Source organism: Pyxicephalus adspersus, chromosome 2 (genome assembly GCF_032062135.1).
Source record: "Pyxicephalus adspersus chromosome 2, UCB_Pads_2.0, whole genome shotgun sequence".
NCBI lineage: Eukaryota > Metazoa > Chordata > Amphibia > Anura > Pyxicephalidae > Pyxicephalus > Pyxicephalus adspersus.
In genome coordinates this window covers 73258354-73272505 of record NC_092859.1, presented here as the reverse complement: position 1 = coordinate 73272505, position 14152 = coordinate 73258354, and the positions used below count along the sequence as shown (strand labels likewise).

At 39.9% G+C, this 14152-nt stretch overlaps 1 protein-coding gene across 1 annotated transcript; it reads left to right on the top strand.

Annotated features, from left to right (window-relative positions):
• Positions 1-3612: 3612 nt before the first annotated feature.
• LOC140322062 (nuclear pore complex protein Nup107-like) lies at positions 3613-13867 on the top strand. The gene is made up of 5 exons (XM_072398707.1): positions 3613-3829; positions 9417-9519; positions 9921-10063; positions 10906-11031; positions 12861-13867. Exons 2-5 carry the CDS (start codon positions 9504-9506, stop codon positions 12891-12893), a joined length of 318 nt encoding a protein of 105 aa, XP_072254808.1. The 5' UTR covers positions 3613-3829; positions 9417-9503; the 3' UTR covers positions 12894-13867.
• Positions 13868-14152: the final 285 nt, after the last annotated feature.

Genomic DNA, 14152 nt, shown 5'->3' with positions numbered 1-14152 from the left:
CTTTTTATATGGGGCGCGCCACAGCCACGCCCCGAGCTGATTGGAGGAGCGCTCTGTTCGCTAGACCACGCCCATTTACTACGAACTACTCATTCATAATAAAACCCGCTTGTCAGCACTGGTCAGTGCCAGGGGATGGTGCACAGGTAGCACCGGCATTCCGCCCCCTCCACTGCACCACCTACTGTATTACCAAGTCCGACCTACCTGTTTCCCCGCCAGCCAAACATGCCCTGGGCCCGTCCCTGTCAGACTCCTCTGTCTCTCCTGTCACACTTCTAAACACAGCAATTCTCCCCGGAGCCTTCTCACCCCGCCAGACTTTCCGCTTCCTAGCATGTTACCCGCCTCAGGCTCCTCCATTGCCGGGCAACCATCTATCTGTCCCAGACCCCTCCTCCTGTCAGGCCCTCCCCTGCCTTGCTAGACTCCTCCCCCACCTTGTTTGACTCCTCCTCCGCTGAGCAGTTCAGAGCCTTCTCATCCTGTCACTGGTAAAGTGGAACTTAAGTAAAAAAAAAAAAAAAAAAGTCATGGATCCCTTAACAAACCCAGCCCAGTAGGTCCCTCATCATTCCAAATTTCTTCTTTCCAGCCTGGACTGGACGCTGGGCAGAGTCATCTTCTTCCTCTTCTTCTCCTTACATTACCCAGTCTTGCACTGTACAGATATGGTGATACACCTTCCTGTTCATATAAAAAAAAAGTACCATGCTCACTGCACATGTGTGAGATTGACACCCTTATTTATTTAACATTTCATGAAAGCCCCTTATGCACAGATCTCCTGAAATACGTGACCTAAATGTCCTAGGAGGCTGCGGCTTTCAACTTTAAATTAAAAAAAAGTATTAAAAAATAGAAACCCACCCTTTTATATGATATATAAAACTTGGTGACTGGTTTTCTCTAAGTGTCCAGACGTGTAACTTCTTGGGTTGTAATCAATGTCTGTATAGTTAGCCAATTTATAATCACTCAGAGCTGACTTAGCTGGATATCCATCCATGGGGGAAACAAATGTCAATGACGTTTTAGGAAAAGCTGTTGTTAAATTGTACAAATCAGGATAAGGATATAAAAATATTCAGAGTTTTAAAAATATCTGTCACAGCCATAAACACTTTGTTTACCCCTTCCATTGTGTGCTACTTCCCCTTCACCTCTTAGATTGTAAGCTCTTCTGGGCAGTGTCTTCCTGTGTCATTGTATCTGTCTGCCATTTGCTACCTCTGTTTAATGTACAGCTCTGTGTAATATACAATATTACAATTAAAGACAACAATTGTTCAGTCTGAACATTCATGTGTTCAGGAGGAGATCTTGGCACATGAATGGAGTTAAAATGAACAATGAAATTTGAATTATTAGATTATTAGGCAAAAAGATTATTATAAATATATTTATTACACTTATTTTCAGACTGGAACAGACCTAAAAAGCACATAATCAATATTTGAAGATGCTGGAGGAATTAATCCGCTTGATTTATCTTCAATATAGAGAAAAGTGCAGGGTCGTCTGCAGACACCTGTAAAGTTCGTCTGGCTCCATTATGATATTTACCATTCCCTGAATATATGGCAGTGAACACTTCAAATGTTTTTATAAAAATAGGATTTATCATGCAAGTTTGGAATCTTAACTTTGATTGAGGTGATAAAGCATGTGGGCATTGTGTTTATATTGAATATGCTGTTGTTGTAGTTTACCCATGATGGCAGTCTCATAACCAGGGGTGTAGCCGTAAAAAAACAAGAGGGGGCATGGTACTATCCAGAACGTGCCCTCCCCACTACACCCCTGCCAAAGGATAAGAAACTTCCCCCAGAGTGATGTCATAATGCCACCACCCGCCCACTCTTTCATGGCTGGTCTGAGGCTGCCACAATGTTTTGCAATTGTTCCTAATAGATAAGGTAGATGTAACCTGACAATAATTTAAAACACAAGACCAAATCGAACCCTCAGGGATTACAGCAGAAAAAGTAAAAGCCCTGAAGTGACATCACAGTATCCAGACCTCAATATCAATGATACACTTTGGGGAGGTCTGAAAAGTGCAGTTCAAGAACAAGGGGCAGATTTACCACTGGAAAAGCCAACATCCTTATCCACAGCTATCACAAAATACTGCATGCCATCATTGATGCTAAAAATATGCATAAGCAGGGAAACACTTGCTTTGGAACAGAGATCATCCAATTTGTTATATTGCTCTAAATTTTATTTGGATCCCAATATTAGTAAACCAAATGTGTATTACCTGTTTTCTTTAAAGAAAAGCCATCTTACAAATTCTGCCAAGGTATGTAAATCGTAGAGTGTAAATCAAATGTAAATAATAAAGCTATTGTCTGACCCATGTCATGGGCCAAATCTATAGGCTGACCACCACTTCCGTAGTTCTACAAGTTTTCTTCTATTTTTGTTTTGTGCATTGTAACAGAGCTCTTTTTTTTTAAATACAGGGTATTAAAAGGTTGCCTGTACAGGCGCATGTTTCTTACCTCATACCAATGTACCAGACTTATCAATGCTTTCCCACGTGATCACGTGTTCAAGGGTCATGACTAGTTCCAATCCAGTAGAAGGACCGTCACTCCAGAGGATGGGAAATTACCTGCTCAGGGCCCCATAAAAATTCAGATGGTAATGGAAAAGCTCCCATCTGTCCCTATTTTAGAACCTTATCTATCTGTCTTATTTATTCCTAATTGTCATTTTGTCTATTTAAAAAAAAGGAGAAAAGTCTTATAGCGCATGAAAGTTTTCATGTAACCTTCAAATATATAATTTAAAAACCCACATGGAGGAAAAGTAGTGAAATACAAACTTTCAAACAAATACTTTTTGAATTATATTTAATTTTGCATGTACAGTTTATAGTCTGTATAACTGCATACATGTTGTGTGTCCCTCATTCTGATTTCAGAAAGTTAGGTGCATCATATCTTCATCAGGCTAAGCCTACCTGAGAGCTGGATGAGGCTCCACTCGCTATATAAATACTGTACAAAGTCCATAGTCATGTCACTAACTGTCCCTCAAAGGGGCCCACAATCTAATGTCCCTACCTCAGTCATATGTCTTTTTTAATAGTCTAAGGGCAATTTTGGGGGAAGCCAATTAACCTAACTGCATGTGTTTGGAATGTGGGAAGAAACGAGTACCTGGAAGAAACCCATACAATCACGGGGAGAACTCCATGCATATAGTGTCCTAGTTGGGATTCAGTCCTGGGACCTAGTGCTGCAAAGGGCAGAGTGTTAACCACTTAGCAACCATGCTTTGTTGAAAGTAATAACATGTTGATTTTATTATCATAAATCTGTATGTCCAAACTGTTTGAGCTGCCTGGTGGAGGAGGGGGGAACTCACCCAATTAGCATACCAAGAAGCTGAGCTATAGTCGCAATTAGTATAACCTTGGGTCACGTAGAGAAATATTAATCATGTGCTTGTAACGCTTTGCTGAGAACAGCTGTATCTGTGGGATTTCAGGGTTAGATGATATATTTTGATGTTTTGTAGTTGGGAACTATGTGGGAGAGCAGAACATCATGTACAAGGTGAAGCCTTGAGCAGCCAACTACATACCACACAGCTAAGAATGAAAGCTGAATTGTATAAATGCTTGCATATCTCAACTATACGGCAGATTCTCCTTCAGCGTGCTGAGGCACTTGTTAGCTGATAGTGTGAATCCCGTGCTGCACGTAAATAAAGAACCTTCTGCTTCACTGAACTTCAAGGTCTCCTGGTGCTTCGTGATAGGGCGACTTGCCCTCCACAGCTTCCCAGTACCAATGTGAATGGCATCTTGGAGGTGAGACCTCTAGGAGATGAATAATATTTTTTGCAGCCTTTGTCCTGTATGGAAAATTTCCCTTAATTCCTTGTCCGGAATACATACTAGGAAGTGATAAATCTCCCTAAAGGGAGAAGAAATCCCATCCTTGACTGTTAACATGTTGATATGGTATCTAACAGCCTCCTGTAATGTGTCTGCATACTCTAAGATTCTTTTATAGTATTGACAATTAATATGTGGCCCTTTAGTGAATCAGGGGCAACATTTGTATATTTGTACTATGATATGCCATTGTCTTCAGTTATGGGTATATAATACTTATTTCCTTTTAAGAATCCAACAACCCCCCACTCCTTTTAATTTCTTTTTGACATAACCTAAGCTGTAGATGTTGTATACAAATAAACGTTTGATGTCCCAGAAAGGGCTATGATTTTACACCTTACCACAGAAATCAGCAGTGACATAAATGTTGGTGGGTGCAGTGCATGACAAAGGAATCCAACAATCCTGGAAATGTTAGGATGCTTATTTTTGCATGAAACTACCTTTCTTCCTAAAAGCTAGTAATGTATCGGAACTATTTGCATGGCAAATCTGTAAAAGTTACATTTGCATTATAAATGTAGTATAGAGAAGTTTTTGCATGTAATGTTTAAAAAATTTGCAAAAAATAAACAAAACTAAAAAGAAGCATCAAATAGGGAAAACATATAACAAATACAATGTTCAGGCATACTGACCTTTCATGCCTTAGGGCTAAGGAATCAAAGAACATGTATTAGATATTATTGTATGTGTTATTTTCAATGGTAATTCTATATGATAATACTTTAGATTAATGAAAGTGTAAAAAAAGGTATTAACATATCTCTGGCATTTCCTTTGGTATTAAGGTGAACTTTTTGATAAGAAAAAGGTTCAGGATTGCTGTTGTCCTGTAGCAAGAGAAAACCTGAACTTTACCAAATATTAGGAACAAGTCCCATATGGCATGTAGGACAATCATTTGGTGTGAAACCTAATGCCTTGTTAATCCTAGCCCATGCAATGTTTAGAATTAGGATGTACTTTAAAAAAAGCATAAACCAAAATAAATCTCTGCAAGAGGTATCTGACTTAATTTGAAATTACATCCACAAGGATCACGTTAGGTTTATATACATTGAACAAGACCTAGATCAAACACACACTAACCAGATACTGTTTTGGTCAAAGATTTTTACTAGAATTTTTTTTACTAAAATCTCTCTGTACTACCCTGATAGTCACTATCCCCATGAAAGGATTTAGGTAGGAGGAAATCCAAATTGGCACCGGAACCCATCAAGGGTGGCCCTTTATCACGTATTCATTTTTCTATACTAATGAAATTGTTGAGTGTAGAGATAAGATTGAACTCCAATATTAAGGGCATTATTAGTATTTAGTATTAGTATTTAGAGAACATAGGTGTGCCTGCAATATACTTCTACAAATCACCTCCCTAATAATCACATGCAGAGTTCTCCCCAGAAAATATTTTCAGCCTGGTGGGGGGAAGCTGTAGCCGGGTGGTAAAAAGCAGGCGGGGCAAGAGACAGTAAATTTATTGTTCCCAGTTATTTATGCCACAGGTATCCAGTAATCTTTATTGTGTCAGTGTTCTACCTACCCCCTATACTTTTTCTAACTTTCTAATGCCTAGCTTGTTAGAATGTCTAATTTTTTTAGTTCATATTAGCAGTAAAGAAATTTACTTTTACCCCTCCTGAGTGATTACTTGGTAACTGCTGGGGATTGGTAACAAGTGGTAAGTGCTGGGCTTTTTCAGGCCTAGCAGTTTTTCAAGCAGCAGTGGTTCCTGGCGAGAGGAAAGAGAGAGTAAATGCAGCATATTCATATTTACTGCCAGTGTGAATACAGCCTGACTTCAGATGTCACCTCCTAGTGCTATATCTAGATAACGCAGAACTTTTGTGGGGAAAAGAAAAATTACCTGATCTGTTCACTAACTGAGCCCAGCGAGTCCCACGCTTGCTCAGCTTCCCTCTTCTTTCCGATGCTCACCATTCCATCCAGTGCTGATCTCATTGGGCATGTGTGAAAATATAGGAAAGCCCCTGATGATATAGATTCCCGATGTCATGCATGGGCAAAAGGAGCAGCCCACAGCCACCATATGACACAAATACCCCAGGAGGCTGCAGGTTTACCCTGCAGTCTTTACCACCATGGCAGTAAAGCCATAAGAGGAGGGTTCCCCCCCAAAAAAACATTTTTCTATTATAAAAAAGAGGAATGTCACCCTTTATATTATGTTAAAATGCAGTGATGCTTTAAGCACGTTGTGGATGTGATAGCAGATGGGGGCAGTACAGCCAGTGCCCCCCCCCCCATCACTGCCCATATTCAATGGACAAAAGAAAAACTGCCTGTGAAATGTATCCACCTGCAGTGTGATAGCTGTGTGTATGTAAAGGCTGCTTGTCATATTCTGCAGTCTAACAACTAACTGTGTTCAACCTTTTAGATCTCCTAAATTGTTGGTTGTAATGACTTGAGAATTTTAGTGTACACAGGGTATTCTCATAGCTACTAATAACCAAATGTATTTAAAGAATTTCAAGATATGGTAATCATGAGTTTAAAAACGTGCACTCAGGAGCCCAAAATCAAAAATGCAAGTTAGGGGCCACCTACATAGCAGGGAACATTGGGGTTGGGCCCCCATATTTTTTACCTACCTTCCACATTACTATAAATGTAATATTATGCTACTACTTCTGTCCTTTAAACCACAATTTTTCTGGAGAAGGGTGGTACAGGGAACTGAAAATGTAGGTGCAAGTGGGGAACAGATGTATAAACCCCCCTAAAACCTTAAAAAAACCTCTGCCCATCAAACTGTCCGCCTCCCTATCTTGAACCCTAATTTCTCAAGAACAAAGTGGGGCAGGTAACACCCCTAAACTTTCACCATGCCATCATTACAACATAAACTCTGCCCATCAAAACATGCTGCCCTGTTACACATGACTGTAACCTACCAGTACCTGTACCCCAATTTTTATTTTGATGTTTTTTTTAATGTTCTAATGATAACATAGTGAAGAAATTTTATGGGGTGTTAGCCACATATGTTCCCCCATACATTTTTCCATTCCCATTTCCCACCTTCCCATTGTTGAGAAATTGGGGTTTAAGTGTTAAAAGTGGGCAGTAATGTGTAACAGGGGAGTTTATTTGACATAATAAATAATTTTTAATGGTGGGGGGGGGGGGTAGTGTCCCCCCACTGCACCTACATTTTCAGTTTTGTACACCCCACCATTCTAAGGAAGTTGGGGTTCAAGAGAGGAGAAACAGACAGGGTAACATAATATAACAGTTATAGATTTGTGACAGGTAGGTATCAATTTAGGGGCCCCATCCCAATACTCCTCTCTATATAAGTGGCCCCGAGGGCCCTAATTTACATTTTAAATTAAGGACTTTTAGGCAAACTTGCTTTTGAAACTGCACTCCCAAAGTTATATTTTCCCAAGTTTTTACAACTCCGATATCTTGAAATTTTTAAAAGCTGAAATTGTGGTTACCACTATTACCTATGAGTGTTACCTGTGCACCCTGAAAGTCATTAGGACTTACAGTTTAGTAGATATGAAGGTCTGTACATAGGGAGTTGTAAGGCAGCAGGATGACATGCAGTTACACACACAGCTATTAGGCTGCCAATGATGTCATTATACACGCTCACTCAGGCAGATACATTTTTACACAAGGTTTTTGGGTTTTTTTTAATAGAAGACTCAGCACTGCTGTGGAATGGGGGGAGGGCAGTCTCAATCTCATCATAGTGCTGTTTCCCCACCAATTCCTGGCAGCAGCTGGAATCCTCTCAATGGATGACAGCTGAGAACAGAGCAGCCTCTCCATTGTCTGTTCAGAGGACTAGAGCTGCTGATAGGAGCTTGACCGAGGGGGCAAGGCTGCCGGGTGGCCCACCCACCAAATGGGGGCTGAGGAGAACTATGCACTGCAAACAAGGGATTTGGGTTGGCAAGCAGGAAGTCCTCTATTATATCCTCCCCATAAAATATAATTCGAGGTCATATGCCATCAGTCTTTAGTGATTAAGCACGAACGATCAATAAATGACCTAATTTATTGTACGCATTCAAGATTTTCACCCAAGACGACCATGTGGATCAACTTGGGCAATAAAAATCGATCTCGGGCAATAAAAATCTAGCTTGTGTACATAGTGTAGTAGGTTTTGCGCTTGGAGGTTTAATTTAACACATGTAATCCAATTCAAAATCTGATTTTATCATAACCCCAATTACTGTGCCTAAAGAGCAGAAGCAACGCGCAGCTATCAGTCACCAGAAGGTTGACCTTGAACATTGTGGGCTGACAAATTATTCTTCGTCCAACGCAACAACAAAGCCCTGTGTTTAGTGTACAACGACACCAATAGCAATTTCAAGGGGCTGAATCTCAAGGGGCATTTCAATGCCAAGCACTCGCACACGTACAGAGACTACACCGCGGATGAGTAGAAGACTGAGGCTGCTTATTTGCAGTCACGGTTGGAATAAAACTGTCCTTCCAGGTCCTGTTAACTAAACATAGTAACCTCCTTGACACTTCCCTACTGCTCTAAGTAACTATTAGGAGTGAAGAGAGGAAGCCTTTTGTAAACTCATAGATTTGAGGATAAACAGGATTACTGTCCAGTTTACCTCAATTATGGGCCAATTACCAGTGCTATCCTTCAAGAGAAAAAGAGGGAAGGTACATGTATCTCCATAGCTGTTTATCTCCTATTAACTGTATGATGCAGCTAAGAAGGAGGTACTGGGGTAGGAAGGTTAAGTGGAACTAAACTCAAATGCCCCAAAAACAAAAATAATCTACTTACCTTCAATCCCGCAGTGCAGTTGATCGGTCCGGAGGTGTCTTCCATTTGGTCACGCGTTGTCCCGGTATTCGTCTCTGAGCTGGCGCGCCGCCATCTTTGTTTCTTCTTCTGGGTTTTTTTTCCCAGGTCACCCGACCCAGGCACGAGATCAGGTGATGTAGGTTGAAAAAAACAGGCAATTTTTTCTCCTTTTAACGAAAAGTCTCCTTCTGCACATACCTGAGCGAGCACCCATAAGCCTTCGGGGATGCGTGATGTAGGTATCCCGGGAGGCATTGCGCTCACATCTTAGGCGGTGCTGCACAAATAAAATACAAACAGAATTCAGAAATCAGAATTTTTACCCTATATAAAAGGGTTGTCTACCCTTTTATGTAAGGTGAAAATTCTAAATTTAGGTACGCTTTAAGTTACGTAAATATGTTTGTTCACAATATAAAAACTGCTGCAGACTTCAACAAAAATTCAACAAACAGTATGTAACACATTTAATTGCCCTATTCCAATCCTAAATGATATCAAACTCCTTTACAGTTCATCCATCTTACTATCACTTACAAAACGGGCTGTGTCTTTCATGTGGGGGATAGCTTCTAATTAGTATAGGTAGCGGTAGAAAACAAATGCATACAAGATAACAGATTTCTGGGTATATCGCCAAATTCTCATCTTTGACCCTAATCTTCCTCCCTGCAGAATGACCGTGCAAAGATAGATGTGATAGACTGGCTGGTGTTTGATCCTGCACAGAGAGCTGAGGCTCTAAAGCTGAGCAATGCCATCATGAGGAATTTTCTAGGTAAGAAATATTACATATTTCATGTGGCAGCAGAAACAAGTTGTACATTTTGACATAATTGTTGAAAGGAGATTTTATTTTTACTTTTTTGAATGCCTTTATAAATGTGATTTCAAAGTAAACTACTCAGGATTTAATTCACACTTTCTTGTGCCTGTTTGTTAAATCAAGACACATTCTAGAAATGTCTAGAAGTAGCTGACTGGAGGAGGGCAGTATGTAGCTGTTCTTTTGTTAAAGTTTATGAATTATTAGAATATGTGGAAAGCTTCAGAATCTCAGTGCCTGTCATTCAAATGTATGAATTCATTTTACTAAGATATAACTATATTATATGACTTAGTGGTTGGACATTTTGAAGGCACATTAAACAGTACTGATGTATGTGTTTTTACATGTAGCATCAAAGAAACACAATGCTGATAAAGAAGTATTGGCTAAAGTTCCATCTGACTCTATAGCTGAGATCTACAGCCAATGTAGCATTGTGACAGCAGAGGATGACAATGCTAAACATGAACACCTGTGTATAAGAGCATACATGGTAAGCAGTGATGGCTAGAGTAAAAGAATTTGCCATTGATTTAACAAATAACGGATTCACAGTTGCAGTTCTCCATAATAACTAAACAAACCCTTCATAAATTATTATTAAAAAAGTATATTTTTCACCCTAAAAACAGTACTTGCAACAGTTCTGTAGCCCACTTCAGAGTTCAAATGTAAACAAGGTGATTGCTGCAGCCACAATGCACACTTTTTCCCCACCAACTAAAAAAAAAGGTTTGTCTAAATACAAGGCAAGGTCAGTATGCACTTATGGAGTAGCCTTCCATACTATGAAAAATTGCATGGTATCGGTCTTCTCTAAAGCTCTAATCTCCCCGCAGTGTCGATCACTGCAGGATTTTTGTATTTGCTTTCATCATAAGGAATGTAGACTATGTGCATAACAGAGCATTCCACCAGCAAGGGAAAATAGTCCCAGTTACAAGGCCAAGCAATCCATATTAATAAATTGGCAAGGCAATACCTAACACAGCTCATTAAGTAGAGGCTTCTTCATATTTGTATTCTTCCCTTGCCCTGTGTTTGGACACATTTTCTAAGTGTATGCAATCTGCTTTGGGTGTTGGAAGAATGGTGTGCGGCACAATAAGTGCTAATATATTTTTCCTATATTCTTATTAGAGTGACCACTTATATTGAGCATTCTAGCATCTAATGAAATGACACCCTGACATAAGCAAATGTGAACCATTGATATATACCCTTACAGAACCTACAGAATTTTTTTCTAAATACTGACAAAGCTGATATTTGTTTTAAATGAATTGGCTGCTGGTGAGGTTGGTATAATAGAATTGCAATTGTTTTATCGTTTAGGAAACACATGAAGTTTTCAATGAGTGGTTCAAGCACAGGAATTCACCTCCTCAGAAACCAACTCTGCTTGAGCATGCCTCTTTTACTGAGAAAGTCGCTTATGAACACAAAGAAAAGAGATATGAGGTGAGTATTTGTTTTCCTCGTTACCTGTAAAATAAATGAAAAATCGCTATCAATTCTGTCTCTGTAGACAATGCACAAGAGGAAGGACTGGATTTGAATAAATAGTGTATCAAATAAAGCCTTAAAATAACTATGGGATAAAACATATCTGTGGGGTATACCAGGAATGATGTAATGTAAATAAAACTTCTAATCCCATCAGAACAGATTTAAGTTTTGGTCGATGTTGTAAAGTTTAACCAATAGGTTTTCTGGAATAACTGTCTAATTTCTTTTCTCCGGAGTCATCAGTTAAAAAACTCAGAATACCAGACTGTGGGGAAGAGAGGCAGCTGATGTGTAATGAAATTGATGTGTCGATCCAGAAAGGGTGAAAGTACAGAGGGTAGGATGGAGGGGTAGGCAGACATGAGGGGGGATCTTGTTTTGCTCTGTCCTAGTTATGGGAAATACAGTATGAAATCTGAAGACACAGAATAGAGCTACACAGCCCAGAGTACCAGTCTGCTCTACCCAGTCAGGACCAGAACACAAAGCTTTTAGTAGAAGGTTGTCTGTTGAATGTAGTGGGAACCTTGTAACTGTGTTTTGCATTCCACAGTGCTTTAAAAAACGATGTGCAATGTGCTGCAATGCTATGCAATTGGCATGCATTTACTAAAACTCCCTGCATTCCTGTAATGTGAGATATAAACAATATCTATTATTATTAATATTTTTTTTTGCTATCTGCACCCTACTAGAAAGATGTTGATAATTTTTTGTCTTAATGACAATGTCTTTGTTACTGAAATAAATGAAGGCGGTAAATCTGCACTGTGGTGATGGCATCTAGCTTAGATGCCTTTAGGAGAGAATTGGACAAATTTCTGAAGGAAAAGTCCATCATGGGTTACTAGCCCTGATAGGTGTGTGCTAACTCTTTGTTATAGATGTGGGCCACTGTGAGAAACAGGAGCTGGACTAGATAAGCCATTGGCCTCTGAGATGCATTAAAGATCAAGTCCAGCACAGGGCAAGTGATGTTAGTCAGCAGCTCACCACTGACTTACTAAAGGCAGCCTGTTACTCCATGTGCTGGGATGAAAGCACAGATTTAAATAATCATGCAAGGCTAGCAGTAATTTTGTGTTAGGCTGTTGGTGATATCATTTTTATTATTATTAATAAACAGGATTTATATAGTGCCAACATATTATGCAGCGCTGTACAATAAATAGAGAGATATTTGTAGCCTGCTTAAATGAAATGAGGCTGTTTATGAATGAAAAAGGGCAGGGATATCCAAAGCTCACTGATATGGCCTGGTTTACTAACCTCATGCTTTTTACAGTCGTGTTGGCACTTTGCGATAAATAAGTGGGTTTTGGGTTGCAGTTTGGGCACTCTGTCTCTATAAGGTTATCACTGCTCTAGATGGACGGTCCTTCTACTGGATTGGAACTATTAGATGGAATACAGAAATTATCTGTATTGAATATGGTTACCATGTATAAATCTTAACAGAGACGCTTGTAGGGAAAAAAAAAAGGTGGCTGGGCTGTTGCATATAAAACAGAGTACTATAAATACATGCTGTAATACAAGACCATTCATTCCATTGTATTGGGTCACTGCATGTTGCATTAGGAAGCATTGGGCAGTGGTTATTACCGCACTGCAACATGCTGAGCTGCAATGCATGTCCAAGGTGCATAGTACAAAAATGGGCCAGAATGGCCTATTCACACGACACCATGGTGAGCTGCTATATTAATGCATGGTGTGCTATGTTAAATACACCATTTCAGAATAATCTGATGTAATAAATATATATATATTTTTGATAGGTACACTTTGAGGACACTTTCCTTCTATTTTGAGAAGATTCATCACCGATGAGGGATGCTGGATGTCACTACAGACAAGCTAATTACAGGCATTGAACAATTAAAAGTGATTGGATAGTTCTGATCAGTGTAGGCTCCAAAACAGATTGGAGTTTGAGCAATCCAAGTAAAAAAGATCCGATATGACTGTACCTGTCATTGACATGACTTCCTGTCATCATCCATTGGCCGGATTGGCTGAACCCTACTTTACCTATCATTGACCAGTGGAGTATAGTGTGTTGAAAAAAAGTCTAATTTAGATTTGTACTGTTCCAAGCAATTCTTTGAAAGCATAACTAAATCTTGCTGATTCCTCTATAGGCATTCCATTCCCGGACGCCACATCTTCCTTTCTGTTCCTCCTCCCAGAAGTGATCTCCAGCCATCTTGATTGGCCATGCTGGGATGATGTAACACCCATGCAGGCACACAGGCGTTTATTAACCCCAGGCGCATGTAAAGGAAAACTGCATGTGCAGCTCAGCTTTGTCACCAGAAACCCAGAGTGATCAGGCAGGTAAGACAAATTATTGCAGAAGTTACATCACCTTCTGCAACAATGACCTGCCTGATCGAGCATTTAATAACAATTAGATCCTTTAGATTCATCTTTAAATTGCATAGTTTTGGTCAATGGGACAAGGGGGTTATGTATAAATGTATGGCAAGCTTAGTTATGGACTCTTCCTGGAAGAGTGAAAGTTACTTGAGATATAAACAGACATGAGATGTCATTAAGCAGTAGAGAGGACAATACATGACTGCATTATCACCTTAGGTGGTAGGTCTTTAGGTGTGGATTGGCATCTCTGTCTTTTCAGCCAAATTGTCACCATTCTGGATGGGTTTCCCCCATTTCCAGCTTTCTAAATGCTCAGTGATCTCAATGTCCCTCTCTGGTCTAATGGCAGCATGTTGGCTGTCTTGCTAACCTTTCCCACACACAAGGTGCCTGCCTGTTTCCTGTTCCCCTCCACAGAGTAAGCAGATTTTCCTGCACTTCTAGATCACATGCAAAGAACAGTAAAAGCAGAAAATGCTACACTTGCACCCTTTCATCTTTAGACAGAGAGCAGAGTGCTATCAATCAGTCAGTAGATGATCAGATATAGGGGTTATGAGAACACATCAGGCTGTAGATAGGGCTATGGCCTCAGGGGGGGCTATGCTCTGTTAGATGGTTTTGTAGTATTGGGATGAAGCCAGTGAACCCATGACACTGAAACAGTGCAAACATAAATCCTGTCTAA